Source organism: Crocuta crocuta, unplaced genomic scaffold (assembly GCF_008692635.1).
Source record: "Crocuta crocuta isolate KB4526 unplaced genomic scaffold, BGI_CrCroc_1.0 scaffold71, whole genome shotgun sequence".
Lineage (NCBI taxonomy): Eukaryota > Metazoa > Chordata > Mammalia > Carnivora > Hyaenidae > Crocuta > Crocuta crocuta.
The window spans coordinates 2,065,866-2,081,614 of NW_027527548.1; the positions used below are offsets into that span (position 1 = coordinate 2,065,866).

The 15,749-nt window shown below is 48.4% G+C and overlaps 2 protein-coding genes across 2 annotated transcripts in view; one reads left to right on the top strand and one right to left on the bottom strand.

Annotated features, from left to right (window-relative positions):
• Window positions 1–322: 322 nt before the first annotated feature.
• ZSWIM3 (zinc finger SWIM-type containing 3) lies at window positions 323–10,142 on the bottom strand. The gene is made up of 2 exons (XM_077766272.1): window positions 9,800–10,142; window positions 323–2,725 (listed from the first exon to the last, which is right to left on the bottom strand). Exons 1-2 carry the CDS (start codon window positions 9,952–9,954, stop codon window positions 790–792), a joined length of 2,091 nt encoding a protein of 696 aa, XP_077622398.1. The 5' UTR covers window positions 9,955–10,142; the 3' UTR covers window positions 323–789.
• A 243-nt stretch (window positions 10,143–10,385) lies between these two features.
• ACOT8 (acyl-CoA thioesterase 8) overlaps window positions 10,386–15,749 on the top strand; it is a 15,019-nt gene continuing 9,655 nt past the window's right edge. The window contains exons 1-2 of the mRNA XM_077766392.1: window positions 10,386–10,578; window positions 11,881–12,017. Of these exons, the coding sequence (XP_077622518.1) occupies window positions 10,460–10,578; window positions 11,881–12,017 (256 nt within the window). The 5' untranslated portion in view covers window positions 10,386–10,459. The remainder of the gene's footprint in view (window positions 10,579–11,880; window positions 12,018–15,749) is intronic.

Consider the following 15,749-nt stretch of genomic DNA (forward strand, 5'->3'; position numbering starts at 1 on the left):
AGATGAGAAACCTGGGGTCAAAGTAATCAGAAACCTGCCCACAGTCCACCAGCGAGTGCAGGCTGTGGCGTCTAGGGTTCAGGTCCCCCCACCCCGCCCACCACCTCCCTGCCTCCTCTATTTGGCCTCCTCCTGCTAGAATTCTAGGCAGCCTGAAATCAGTGTTGACCGCTTGGTTGGTAGGAAGGGGATGAAGCCAGTGGTGGACTCCTAAGTCTTTGAATTTAAGGCATCAGATTCTGTTTGGCTTTACAGCCCCCATTCGATTCCTTACCTGTTCAACCAGCACACATATCCCCTGCTTATTGATTTTTATTAAAAAAAAAACTTTATTTAATATGAATAAAAATAAGTACAAATAACAGATTCTTTGTGAAGAGCAGCAATAGCCAAGGATCACCCTCCATCCCTTTGTCCCTGAAAACAGCTCCTTTTACCAGATATATTTAGTTGGGCCCTATCCTGGGGCAGAAGTTCATCTCTCTGACAGAAGTAAGATCTGATCTCAGGAGTCAGGGCAGAAAGAGGGGTGACCTTTCAGCACGGAGATAACTTTGGCCTTGACAACTAACGAGGCTCCCAAGGAATGACAAAGGTAGGGCAGAAACGGGATGGATTCAAAGGACTGTCACACAGTGGGGTTCCTCTTCTCCCTGTTGTTAACAATCTCCCTAGTCCTACCTAGGAAGACATTGGTTAAAATGCTGACCCCTAGCATGTCCTGCCAGCTTTGAGTTCTCAGAATTCCAAGCAGAGGGGCCTGTGGTCCAATGTGCCAGTGCAAGGGCCTTAATCATGAACTGTGGCTCCAGCAAGAGGGAGCCCCTCCCCTTCCTCCTGCTTTCCCCAGAGGAAAGGGAGGCGGCCCACATCCTTGAAGTCCTCGGGCTGCTGGCTGGGGTCAGGCGGCTGGCAGGGGTCGGCCCAGATGTCCACAATCTTGCGCAGGGTGGAGCAGCGCTCCTCTAGTTCTGGCCCCTCACTCTGCATTAGCAGGTTTGCGAGCTCCCTGCTAAGGTCCTGAATCCTGTCACTCCGTCCTTGCTCCCCAGGCTGGCCTGTGTTCGGGACCACAACAGGGTCCCGGAGCTCCCCGTTGGGCCCGAGGAGGTGCTGGTACCTCTTCTGCCACCGGCGGCACACCATGGCTTCACCCACGGGCTTTTGGCTGGTGTGCAGCAGGGCCAAGATGTGGCGGCAGGGCAGGCGGTACCACTGCTGGAAGGAACAGCTGCAGCTGCAGCCGTCTTTGCTAACCTGGTGAGAATCCTCTAGCAGCTGAATGTCCACAGAGGAGCCAGCCATGTCCACCAGGTGGGTGGAGTTCTGTACCACCTCCCACTCATTATGGCACAACTTATAGGCCAGGTCGGAGCCACTCCCGTGCAAGGTGTCTAGCATGCCCCCCGGGGAGTTCTGCACCTGTGGCGGCTGCTGCAAAGGCCCCCGCTGTGGCTCTGGCTTTGTCTCTTCCACAGGGAGCCTGGTGAGGCTCCCCCCACGGACTCCAAATACCTTCTTTGACTTTGGTGGCATGTTGGCCGGCCGGGCTCTTTTTAACCTGGGAGGAGCCGTGGGCAAGTTTTTCAAGCCTTTGGTATTAAAGAAGTCCATATAATCCACAAAGCGAAGGATGCAGTCCAGCAGAGACTGCTGTTCCCGAAAGAGGCTGGACACCTTGCTGGTGACAACGTCTAGGCTGTCCATGTAGGTGTTACACGCGTGCAGGCCTTTCCTAACGTGCATGTACCACAGCAGCTCACAGGAGAACCAGTGAGCCTGCAGAAAGCTGAAGAGCTCCTTATCCAGTAGGGCCTGGGACATGTGACAGAGATTTTGCAGGCTCGCGTCAGAAGTGACAAACACAGCCTCCCGCAGGGCTTCCTTCATGAGCCTTTTAAAGGACGGATTTGCTGAACTACGCTGCAGCTTCTTCTCTAAGAGCCGGGTGGTGTGGTAGATGGACAGGAGGATGCGGGCAGCAGGGAAGATCTCCTGCAGGATGGCTCGATGAGGAAAGGACGGGTCCACAAAGACCACCTTGACCTTGGGCCAGTCTGAGTTGAACTCTGTGAAGATACTCAGCATCTTGGCCACGGAGGCAGCGGTCTCGGCCTTGAGCACAGCAAAGTGTACCACTCGCCCCTCTCGTTCCTTGTTCTCCACCAAGAAAGCATAGAGGATGTGGCCCTGGGCGTTCTCCACCCGGTGTAGCAAGAGATTCTCTGGGAAGCGGAGGAACAGATCGCTCATCTTGCTGCTCTGGAAGCTGAGCCGGTCCAGGTCTTGGCTGTTGCCCACGCTGAGAGAGGCCATGGAACCCTCATCCACCTTAAGAAAGTTTTTCATCACTTTTGCTATCTTGGCAAGGTCAGAAGGAGTGATGCCTTCCTGCTCTGGCTTTGAAGGTGCTTGGGCCTTATCTAAGCAAAATGATGGTTCAACGGGGGACTTCTTGGCTAGGTCAAGGCCTTTCTTGATCGCAGGCGGCTCAGGCTGGGCTTTCTGCAGGCACATTGTCTTTTGAGGTTTGCCAGCAGTGTCTCCTCTAGGTCCTGCAGTTTTGGAATCAACATGGACATGCTGGGTGTTGAGTTCACTAATAAACAGTCTATCCAGTTTCTCATTGTACCGTAGGAGCAAGTATGCTGGGCACATGTCTGCCTCTGATGTTCTCTTCCTGTTCGACTGGGTCCGAATACAGACAAATTTCACCTGCATGTATCTAGGGAAGGTAGATGTGACAGTGAGAAAGGTACTGCCCACCCCTTTGCCTGTAAGACAAGACCCCAGAGGGATTTACAGTGCCCAGTGGGTTTCCTGGAGACCACGAGGTAGTGAAGGACATAGGGAAGGAAGACGGACATTCCTGCTCTAATCCCAAAGTGCTCAGCTCTTGTCAAGACCCCGTCCAACTAACACTGCATCCATTCTCACGTACAGTAGTTCAAAGCCCCACTCTTTGCATTCACTCTCTGTGGCCCATCTGCACCTCCCAGTGATTCAGTGGCAAGACGGGAGGGAAAATAGACAACAGGCAGCAGCAGAAGGCCTGCTGATTACATGCTGTTTAAAATGTTGCCTCCGGGGACACCTGGGTGGCTCAGTCAGTTAAGCATCTGACTCTTGATTTTGGCTCAGGTCATGATCATGAGGTTGGGGAGTCTGAACCCAGCTTTGGGCTCCGTGTTGACAGTGAGGAGCCTGCTTGGGTTTCTCTCTCTCCCTCTCTCTCTCTGCCCCTCCCCTTCTCCCGTTCTCCCCTACCCCTCTGGCTCTCTCTCTCAAAATAAATAACAAGTGGTCTTCTCTCAGAGAAAGATCTTTATTTAACTTTCATCTAAAGAAAAATATCCAAATCCTAAGAGAGTTTGAGAACCCCTGGGCTAGATGATCTTCAGGTCCCTACCAGCTGTGCCATTCTAGGTTCAAAGTGAGGATTCAAAGGAGAAGGGTATATAAAGTGAATATCTGCCTTTTTCCTCTTCCTATCCCCATTCAACCCATGCTTCAAGGTCGAATCAGAAAGCCTTTGTGGATGTTTTCAACCCACAGTAACAGCTCCTTTCTCTGAATTCATAGGATTTATTTAACATAAAAGGCTCAAAAGCTTCTCTGGGTGGCAGTATACCTAGTGGTTAAACAGTGGAGATGCTGGAGGCTGACTGCCTGGATATTAATCAGGGCTCTAGCACTCAGAAGCTCCTTGAACTTGTGCGAGACACTTTTCACTTCTCTGTGAGCGATCATAAAATGAGACTATTTTATAAGATTGTTATGAAGATTAAATAAGGCACAGGCACAATATTTAGCCCAGAGCCTAGCTAATGCCTTGTGACACTCTATTGGGTGTTTATAAAGTACCTTTACAACTGGATGGGACTGGGGTGTGCCTGGGTGGCTCAGTTGGTTAAGCATTCAACTTCGGCTGGATCATGATCTCATGGTTCATGGGTTTGAGTCCCATGTCGGGCTCTGCACCGACAGTTCAAAGCCTGGGGCCTGCTTTGGATTCTTTGTCTCCCTCTCTCTTTGCCTCTCCCCCACTTGTATGCTTGTGCATGTGCACTCTCTCTAAAAAATAAATAAACTTATGGGGCACCTGGGTGGCTCAATTGGTTAAGCATCTGACTTTGGCTCAGGTCATGATCTCACGGTTCGTGGGTTTGAGCCCCGCATCGGGCTCTGTGCTGACAGCCAGCTCAGAGCCTAGGGCCTGTTTCAGATTCTGTGTCTCCCTCTCTCTCTGACCCTCCCCTGCTCACGCTGTCTCTCTCTCTCTCAGAAATAAATAAAAAAACATTTAAAAAAAAGTAAATAAACAAACTTAAAAAAAAAAAACAACTGGATGGGGCTGTCATGAAGTGGCAAGACTGAGTTATTTCTCAGTGTATTCCAAGCCCCTGACACAATGTTATTCCTTCAGCAGATGCTTATCAAAGATGTATTAGATGAATGACTCAGAGATCATGGGTGGGACAGGTTAAAACCCTGCCTCCCAACTCTTTTCCAGAAACTCTAATCCAGCTGGTCCTGTAGGCTGGTCCTGTCTACCCAACCTGTGGTGTAAGCTTAGAAAAGCAGGATACATTAGGCCTGCAATAACAGGGCGGAGTGGCCCGGGGCCGAAAATGGCTGCACTTGTTGCGTGCACAGTGCTCGGGCGGCAACACCATCCCTAGCTTAGGGGCGGGAAGGGGCTGGGGCAGTCCAGTAGTCCGGCAAGGCTAGTCAGTGGGGACCGAAGTGGGGCCTCTGCCTATCTTTCCAGCCTCCTTTTCCACCCCCTCACCGTCTTATTTTTTTGGCCTTAGAAAGACACTCTATAGCTTCCTAGATTCACTGTGCTAGGCCTCACTTCTCTGCCTTTGCTCGTGTTTGTCTCTCTCTGGAATACCCTTCCCACCTGCCTTTATCTCAATACCATCATCTCTTCTAGGAAGGCTTCCCCAAGCCCACAAATTGGACCCTGCCCTTTTGCTGGCTCCACATCTTTGCATAGCCCTAGTTCATCAAATTAGATTGACTTTACGTCCCTTTAGTACATGTTAGGCTAGTCAAANCTTTCCTGGTTCCATTAATGACTACCTATGCCTCCCAGGGTGCAAACCTTGGCATTCTTTTTAATTCCTCCTTCTCAGCGTCTATATCCAATATGTTAACAAGTCTTTTACATTCTTTCCTACCAGTACTACATATATAAAGGTATTATATGCCAGGCTATATTAAGGCCCAACAGGCATCACTTTATACTAGGAACAGGGTTCTATTATCCTCATTTTATAGATGGGGAAACAAGCTTAAAAATGTTCTCAGGGATGAAGATCTGGGATTTGAACTAAGCCTGCTTGGCTAGTCTGTGTAGTTAACCCTTATGCTGCCTGTCTGTTTTCAAAATACTTCTCCTTTTTCAAAACACTCATCTTTACCCTTGTCAACTTGACCCAGAACGCACTGTTCAGGTTCAATAACTTCCTTAAAGATCTCTAAACATAATGTCTTTGTTGGCATCGTGTGTTTCAAACAGAACGGGTACTAGGTTGAAGTCTGTTCTTTTTTCCCTGCTTCGTTCAATCTTTTTTATCGAGATATAACGTACATACAGTGAAATATACAAATCTTTGTTAAGAATTCATTGAGCACTGCAGTTATTTTCATCTGTACTTAGTTGTCTAATTTTTTTTTTAAATTTTATTATTGAGAGAGAGAGACACACACAGAGTACGAGTAGGGGAGGGTCAGAGAGAGAGGGAGACACAGAATCCGAAGCAGGCTCCAGGCTCTGAGCTATCAGCACAGAGCCCAATGCGGCGCCCGAACTCTCAGACTGTGAGATCATGATCTGAGCCAAAGTTGACCACTTTAACCAACTGAGCCACCTGAGGGCCCCATTCATTGTCTAAATTAAAGCATCGAGTCCCTTCGAGACAGGAATAAGGTTTCTGAATCTCCTTCCTGAATCTCCCTTCGTATGTAGATCTAAGAGTGCTCAGCCAGCCTCGCTTCCCATCTACTTGGCAGGTGTCTGTATTCCCTACCAGACAGTCCCACCAGTGTGCTCCCAGTGCCTGCTCCCGCGCCTGGCGCACACCAGATGCTCTAAGCACACATCCCGAATGAACGTTAAATAACTGTATGGCACAGAAAGTTCTCCTTATTAACATGAGAGGTATACTAAAAAGAGACCACTGGAGCGTTCTGACAACTTGGCTTCTAGTCCCAGCACAACTACTTTTACTAACTATGGACAAGCGCTTTGTTTAATTTCAAACATTGACCAAGTCCTGCTACGTACCAAACACCATACTAATTGCTCAGAGGGCTACACAGACTAATTAGACAGTCTCTACTCCCTAAGTCTAGTGAGCAGAGAGAGGATTACATATAGGTGCCAGTAAAGTCAAAATTAAGTTAATGGTTAAAGAGAAGTACAAGCAGTATATTTATAACTGAACAAGCAGTGATTCACTCTGACTATGGGGATTGGTACAGATTAACGAAGGCTTTTGATTAATTTTACATAAGATTTGTGTCCTTGTATGTAAATCGCACCTTGAGCAATACTCAGATTTTTATAGGTGGGGTCAAGCCATTTTAGAACATATAACTTGAGTAGGAACAAGACTCAGAATCCAAAGATCTGAGTTTAAATTCCAGCTCTACCACTTAGGAGCTTTGTGAACTTGGACGAGTCATTTCCATTCCTCTAGGCCTTCAATTTCTAATCTGTAAATATGGAAATACCAACAGTACTGGTCTGTAAAAGTACCTGATCCAAAACCAATCAGAACCACTACAAGTGAATTCATTAAAAGGTTGTGACTGGATCTGTGGGTTGCCCATAGCCCCCTTCTTCCTTCCCAACAGAAAGCCAACTTAATTTGGGTTGCCATTCCTCCCCCACATAGCTCAGTACTTTGGGGCTAGTCTAAGCCAATTAAGGTAAGCTCCTTAAGAACGGGCACCGATACTGGCCCAATTCTGTAAAACAGGATAGGAAATCTGCAGGAAACCGAGGAAGGCTTTTCCATTTGGATGTGACCCCTGCATTTGTGCCACGTGGAGAGCCTTCCTGCAGGCAGAACAGAGATCTGAGGATGGCAGAGTGTTAAGATTCAAAAAGCCAGGGCCATGGAAACAATCACTTTCAAGGACCCACCTCTGGGCTTCTAAGAAATAAGGCATTTTGAGTCAGAGTTTTCAGTTAATTGCCAAAAATATTCCTCAGAAACAATCTATCATGGTAAATAGCAGGGCGGGGGGCGGGGGGAGATTTGAGTGGAACTTTATCTTGAAATAGGAGCCTAAAATTATGAAGTTAATATTATATTCAACAAAATGTAGGTTATAATGGCAGCTACATACCAATTCTTAAAAGAACCAAAGAATGACTTATACTGTCAACTATTGGTTTTTTTGTTTTTTTCCTGGTGCATTTCCCCCCAAACACTAAGATACTTTATTTCCTGTCTCACTCTTACAACAACGAAAGGTCAGTTTCACCGAGACATTCCAGGGCTTTATCAGGTTTCCCAAAGGCCGAATTGAATTCTTTGCTATGCAAATCCTTCGCTAGTCCAATTCGTATCACATTATCATCCTTGCTCGTTTTCTTTCTCCACTGTTCACTGGTATCAGGCTGAGGGTGATGTAAGTAAGAAGTTCTCAGTCATTACTTTCAGAGACTTCACGAAGTCTTGCTCTTGGGAGGGGTGTAATTTCTGTTTGCAATTAGTTTTATTTCTGTTGTATCATCCTGATGTTTACCACATGTATTGATTAGCCAGAAACTGACTGCCAAAGATATTAATGGGACTGGTAGGGACAAGCAGGAAATTATTAAGCAGTGACTAATTTTATAAGTGGCTGGTTTATTAGCAAGACTTTCATATGACATCGCTTTCCTACCCGGCCTTGTGACCATGGATACGTGGAAAATGAAAACTTGGATAACAAGGGCCTAGTTCACAGAATGTAATGAGGATTAAATAAAACAATGCCTGTAAAGTTCTTAGCACAGTATCTGGAATGCAGCCCCAAAAAAATGTTCCAAAAAAGATAGCTTTCAGGGTGGCTGGGTGGCTCAGTCGGCTAAGTGTCCGACTTTGGCTCAGGTCATGATCTCACAGTTCATGGGTTCGAGCCCCTGCGTTGGGCTCTGTACTGACAGCTAGCTCAGAGCCTGGAGCCTGCCTTCAGATTCTGTGTCTCCCTCTCTCTCTGACCCTCCCCTGCTAATGCTGTCTCTCTCTCTCTCTCAGAAATAAATAAAACATTTAAAAAAATAAAACATTTTTTTTAATTAAAAAAAAAGATAGCTATTAAACTGAACAGCAGTGGAAAGAGATATGAGATTACCTCCTGGACTGATTGAATTATCAATCCCCCAAAAAGACATAACAAAAACAAAACAAAAAGAGCCATATATAAAAATATGAGAGGGGAAACTGGGCATAAAAGGATAGAATCTCCCAGTTGTTTGGAACTTTTGGTCTTTTAGTGATAAATTCCCACAGCACATGTGATTCTCAAAGTACTGAGTCAAAGTACCACCTTCTACCCTGTGCTAGTTACGCCAGCATTTACTGAGCACTATGTTTCCGCTCTTACGTGCATTTGGTTATTTAATCTTTACCACATCCACTTCATTTTAGAGGATGAAACTGTCACAGAAATGAAGTCTTGCCCAAAGTCAAGTGGTAAAGCCTGTCTTTCTGACTCCAGAGCGCTCCCTTTTAACCACTTGATGGGTTTAGGGCAGGCCACCCCAGAATTTGCTACTTTGCCATGTGGATAATCCTGAGCTGAACACAATCAAGGTTCAACAGACTCAAGATGAGCTTTTCACCTCTCCCTTAACTGCCCACGATAATTTAGATAGGGAGACTCTGCCCATCCAGTACTTTGCACTTGACCCACGTGGACGGTGTTCAAATTTGACCTGATGTTCAATTTTTAAAAAGTGGAGAAATTGACCTAATGCCTGGATTTCTGACTTCCCTTGCCCCAAATCCTGGCACTAGGGTATCTCCATTTTCACATAGGGCCATTAGCTGGGGTTGATTAGATAGGGCCTGCTCTCCATTTTGCCCGAGTCCCACTTCTGTGGTCCTGGCTACAAAGGCCACAGTCTACGGTTATTCCATCATTCTTTCTCTTATGGTGAAATTAAAAGTTAAACTTTCTTACACGGGGGCTGTTTCACCCGAGCCCTGAAGACAACTGAGTTGTCAACCCTTATCTTAGCCTCTCCGCCTGTTTTCTCAGCTGCAAAATGGGAAAAAGACAGCATTTGTCTATATTTCTCAATTTAGCCCTGCGGGGTAAAGCATGCACTCCACGGAGAAGGATGCCTGGGTCGAGGGGCAGGTTTGAAAAATGGCTGTTAATCTCATCAGACGCTCAGGAACCATTAACAAAACGAATGAATGAATGAACAAACTAACCCACAACTGACCGCGTTAATTGCTTTGTAAAGAGGAAATCACCGCGAAGTCGTGTTTTTTGTTTTGTTTTATCCGTTTGTGAAGACAGTACTTTGAACTAGGGATCCGGCAAGTGCTTAAAAAATGGGACAAATCGCATTATTCCGGGAAAGCTGTCATGGAGTGAATGAGTGGAGGGAAAGCGGTGCCTGTGAAGGGTTTGCTCTTTTCACCAGGCACTGGACAGGGGCTCAGTGCCTGCGGAACGCTAAGACGCCAGGGCCCAACTGCACTCCCTCCGCGTCCAGTCCTCCCACCAGGGGACGGTCGGGCCTCCTCCCCACCCTCCGGCCCCGCCCCCGCCCCGCCCTTACAGGATGTCCTCGCGGATTGAGGTGCCGTGGTTGAGGTTGTGGAAGCGGACGGAGACGCAGTCCCTGAGAATGAAGGAGCACCTGTTCTCCTTTTTGTAGGCGCTGAAGCACTCCTTGAAGTCCTCGTAGGTTTTGAAGCAGCTGCCCAGCTCCATGGCCGCCCGTCAGCCCACACCAGGGGCTGGTCCCAAGACCTGCACCAGGGGTCAGAGGTCACGCTATGAGAGGCTGCAGGCTGGCGTGTGTCCAGGATGCCTTAAGGGTGGGCCCCAACCGAGTGGCCTGTTATGGAGTTCAGGAGGACGCCCTAAGGGCTGAGAGAGCTACCAGGGGGCTGGGGGCGTCTTTGCTATCTGACAGAGGGGAAATGACACTCAGCCCTTATTACCCAGTCTCGGGTTTCGCCCCCTCGCGGTCACGCCCAATCACACACGGGAGGCCCGGACTGGCACTCCTTTTGTCCAATCGCTAGAGAAATATTGCCGCCCTCTCACGAAGACTGGCAGGAGCACCGGCCAATCATAACTTGGATCCCGCTTTTTCGAGGTCCGCAAGGGACTTCCGGTTGCTGGAGCAAGCTGCCGGAAGGAGGTGCGCGTTTAACGCAGGTCTCCGCGTGTCTGCCCCGCGCAGCGTTCTGGGCGGCAGCGAGTGAACCCCATGTCGTCCTCGCAGGCTCCAGAGGACCAGCAGGGCGGCGGCGATCCCCCCGGGGACCTCCGCAGCGTCCTGGTTACCAGCGTGCTCAACCTCGAGCCGCTAGACGAGGATCTGTTCAGGTAGCCGGCCGCATCTGGCCTGCATTCCCCCCCATTGGGAAGGAGACTTCTGATCTCCGACCGTCGCCACCGCGTTGCCCCCTCCTCACAGTCCCCCGGACGAGGATGGGGTCTGTGCGGGATGCAGTCTCTGCATCCAGCGATTGGGAGAGAACTTGTCCCTGAGAGATCTGGCTTCGCTGCCCCAGCTTCCTCCTCCGCACCAGGTCTGTGCAGCCCCATCCCTAGGATGTCCTAGCAATCTGGCAAATAAAGTGGTGGCCTGCGATCGCCATCTCAGCAGCCTCCCTTGAGGAGTCCTGTCTTCGGGGGAGCCAGCCCCCAAAGGGCGGTGACTCGTCCAAGTGCACGCAGCTGATCAGGTTTAAAACTTAGAAGCAGCTCCTTGTGTATTCGTGGTCCTTTTCCTCTTACATACCTTGTCCGGTTCACCACTTGGAGTAGTCTAGTAGCTCATTACTCCTTCTGAGGCCTGAGCCGGTTTCCTTCCCAAATTCTTTTCTGTAGCTAGGGATTTAATAATTTTGGCCTTCAAGGTTCCTACTGGCTTTTCAGAAGCCGTCTTTGGGGGTTAGCTTCTCTCCCTTACTTAAGAATTACAAAAAACTCCCCGGAGGGCTGCTTGGAATGCATTAAAAAAAAAAAACAAACCTGACGATGGGAAACTGGAATTTCACCTCTGGGGCTTCAGTTTCCTCATCTGTGCATTGAAGGGCTGTGCGTTGAAGGGCTTAGACTTGAACTCTGAGGACCCTTTGAGCTCTAAATCTAGTTCTTAGAAGAACTGGGCTGTCCCAAGTTAAGCGGTGTAAGTGGCAGGTTTTAATGCACTTTACCCCCAGCTCTTGGGGTTCATTTACAACCTCACAAGGCCTTGAGAGGCTTCTGCCTTACCCTGGAATCAGCAGTGGAAGAAACACTGGACTTGGGGCCAGGTCGAGGGGGGTGGGGGGAGTGGTGGAGAAGATGCAGATACTGCTCAGGACTCGAAATGTTTAAGTTGTGTGACCTTGCTCAAGTCACTTTCCCTCTCTGATCCCTGTTCTCTGTGTAAAATAAGGAAATTGGTTCCTTGTCCTTCACCAAAGTCCGGAAGGGTTGGGCAGTCTTGAAGACCCTGAAGTTGTATGCTGGGTGCCGAGTAAGGGTATTTGCTTGGGAGAAGGGTCCATGGCTCTCACCAGATTCTCGAAAAGATCCCAGACCCCAATAAGGCTGAGAGATCCTGCCCTGTAGGCTCAGAGATGGTCGCAGGATTTGGTCTGGTCCCCAAGTATTTTATGCTTTCCCCTCTCCCCACAGAGGAAGGCATTACTGGGTACCCACAACCCAGCGGCTGTTTGGGGGTCAGATCGTGGGCCAGGCTCTGGTGGCCGCAGCCAAGTCTGTGAGTGAAGACGTCCATGTACACTCTTTGCATTGCTACTTTGTACGCACAGGTAAACTTACCCCCCCTCCTTATCCCCAAGCCAACCCTGATGATCCATCAGCCACTTCTTCCTGGACTTGTGGGGGCTGACCTAGGAGAAAGAGGGAAGGAGGGGGAGGCAGAGGGAGGTCAGGCAGCGGGGGAGTGGGAGGGGGAGAGAGAGAGACTGTTCCTTGATTCTGCTCAGGGGAGCCTAGAGAGGAACAAGGCAGGGGGCAAGAAGAGTACTGGACGTCACATCTGCTGAGATTACTGAGTACCTGTTTTCTGGGGCGGAATGACATAAGACTTCGTTGCTTAACTGCTCCCTGCAGGTGCTTTGTTCTTCATTCTTTATATACCTTCTGATGCCAAGTCCTGTACTGGATCCCCAGAGAGGGGCTGTCACCTCTGCTAGTTCAGCAGTAGGCAGCTTGGCTTGGAGAAGAGAGCACCAGCCTGCAAATCAGGAGACCTTGGGTCTGGCTTCAGCTTTGCCACTACCTCGCCCAGTGATCTTGAATGAGGTTCCCACCCCCACCCCTACTCTCCCATCTCCCCTCCCACCCCGCCTCCCTGCCAGGCTTGGTTCTTCCCACCTGAAAAATGGAGAAGGGGTGGGGCCTAGTGAGATCTCTACGGCTGCTTACAGCTCTGGAATCCAGTAAAGGACGGAGAGTAATCCTTTAAAACCCATGCTTTCTTTTGAGAAATATAAAAATCTCACCTTCCCTCAATCCTAAGGCAGATGCCTGAAATTTGGAGTCCCCGTCTTCTGCACAGTCTCATCGGCTGTGACGAATTTATGGAGCTTTATAATATGTGATTTATATTAAGAAAACAATAGCGAGGCTTTCCCCTTCATTTTACAGATATAGTTATAACTTTTTTAAAAGCTTATTTATTTTTGAGAAAGAGCGCGCGCAAATGGGGTTAGGGGAGAGAGAGAGAGGGGGGTAGAAAGAGAATCCCAAGCAGGCTCTGCAGAGGTCAGTGGAGCCCGATGTGGGGCTCGAACTCGAGAACTGTGAGATCATGACCTGAGTCCAAATCAAGAGTTGGTTGGTCGCATAACTGTCTGAGCCACCCAGGCGCCCCACGGATAGAGTTATAAGAGTGTGTCCCTTTTTCCCCATACTACGTTCCCATGCTGCCGCTCACTTCCTGTTCTTGTGCAGCCTGTCCCTCCCTGAGGATCACTGCTGTAGAGGATCTGGATCCTTCTTGTGGGGTCAGCCCTCTCTTACCTTTATACTAGCCGGGAGCAGACGTGCTCTTCTTCAGCGGAGTTGCAGGCTCCAGAAGTGCTAGCTTTCCATCTTGTAATCCCTCGAGCCCAGGGAGACAGTTTTGTTTTGTTTTGTTTTGTGGCATTCGGAGCATTACCTGATCCCTCTGAATGGGCCTCCATCTCTTGTTTCTAAAGAAGTTTTGGTCTTTGTGAGTAAGTAAAGTATCCAGTGCAGGGCCTGGACTGTTGCTGGTTTTCCATAAACGAAAACTATCATTCTTTTTTGACGAGGAACTTACGGGAATAACTAAAATTTGCACGATACAGCGCATAGCTATGCACATTACCTTATTCAGTCCTTACAAGGAACCAGGAGGGGTGGGCATTCCTGCCATCATTCCACCTGTAAGGAAACGGGGACCAGATGAGGTTATGTAACCAGCTCCCACAGTGCTCAGAGAGGCAGAGCTGGGATTTAAATCCAAGCTCCACACTCTTTCCTCCTCCTTTGCTTTTCTCCTTGGCTCTTGGGAGGTAATTCCAAACCATGAGAGAGCTACCAGGTTCTGGGGGAAGGATCCTTTTCCTTGGAAAGTCTCCACCTAGGGAAAGCATGAAATGAGACGTGCCCATGCTACTGTTTTAAAATAATCATCAATTATTTGTGTCCCTACCTGCTTCTTGAAAGGCTGCAGGACAGCTTAAAATAATTGGTAGTGGGGCGCCTGGATGGCTCAGTCAGTTAAGCAGCCATCAGTGCAGAGCCTGCTTGGGATTCTCTTTCTCTCCCTCTCAATCTGCTCCTACCTCTCTCTTTCTCTCTCTCAAATAAATAAGCATTCAAAAAGAAAAAAAAAAATGGGGGCACCTGGGTGGCTCAGTCGGTTAAGTGTCTGACTTCGGCTCAGGTCATGATCACACAGTTCATGGGTTCGAGCCCTGCATCAGGCTCTGTGCTGACAGCTAGCTCAGAGCCTGGAGCCTGCTTCAGATTCTGTATCTCCCTCTTTCTCTGACCCTCTCCTGCTCATGCTCTCTCTCTCTCAAATAAATAAAAACATTTTAAAAAATTTAAAAAAAAAAGAAGTAGAAGTCAAGGGACAGGAGGCCAGTAACGATTTGGAAGAAATGATTGTGTCAAAAAAACTAGGCTAAGGCATATTGTTGCAGTTCGTTCTGATCTTCCTGGCAGCAGGAGAATTGGGAAGCTCTGTTACTAGTATGTGATGTGACCTCTTACTGGGTCCAATGATGATGTTTTGACATTTTTAAATTTTTTTTTAAGTGGGGTTCATGCCCAGCACAGAGCTCAGTGGGGTGCTTGAACTCAGGACCCTGAGATCAAAACCTGAGCTGAGATCAAGAGTCAGACACCTAACCAACTGAGCCACCCAGGCGCCCTCAGTATTTTTAACTAAAAGATGCTGGGGTGGGGTTATTGCCCTTGGCTATTTATCATATCAGTTCTTTGTCTGAAAACCCAGGAAAGTGGGGGCCTCGGTGGCTCAGTCGTCTGACTTTGGCTCAGGCCATGATCTCGCAGGGTATAGGTTCAAGCCTCACATCAGGCTCCGTGCTGACAGCTCAGAACCTGGAGACTGCTTCAGGTTTTGTGTTCCCCCCACCTTTCCCTGCTTGCTTGCGCACGCTCTCTCTCTCTCTCTCTCTCTTTTTCTTAAAAATAAACATTAAATTTTTTTTAACCCAAGAAAAAAATGACAGTTTAATTTTTCTTTTTTTTTTTTAAGTATTTCTCTAGAGAGGTAGAAGAATGTAGGACAGAAGTCGTCTGACTCGGTATGGGTTTAGAGCTTGTGAATCCAGAGTCAAGTCATCACACATTAATCTGTAAAGGGCCAGATAAGAACCATTTTAGGTTTTGAGGCCCCTGGCTGGCTCAGTCTGTAGAGCATAGGACTCTTGACCTCAGGTTCATGAGTTCAACAACCCCTGTTGGGCTGGAGCCTACCTGAAAAAAATACTTTAGGTTTTGAGGGCAAAAGCAACAATAGATAATATGTAAACAAATGGGCTTGTCGGTATTCGAAAAATGTTAATGGTATCAGTTTCCTCACCTATTCAATGGGGATGGAACTTTGCATAGTTATTGTGAGGCCTGAATTCCTACTGTCACCTGCACCCAGCAGGCACCCCATAAGTGCTGGCTGCCTGCCTTCAGCATATTCCAGGGGCTTCTCTGTTCCAATAAAAATGTCCCAGAACAGGTCTGGAACTCATGGACACTGAAAGGTAAACCACAAAGTACTGCCTTCTAGCTGCAGCCTAAGGGTAGGATTAGGGCTTTTTTTTTTTTATTTCGAGAGAGAGAGAGAGACACAGCATGAGCAGGAGAGGGTCAGAGAGAGGGAGTCACAGACTGAAACAGGCTTCAGGCTCTGAGCTGGCAGTCAGCACAGAGCTCGACGCAGGGCTCGAACCCACGAACCGCGAGATCATGACCTAAGCGAAAGTCGGACGCTTAACTGACTAAGCCACCCAGGCGCCCCGGGCTTTTTTTTTTTTTTTTTTAAA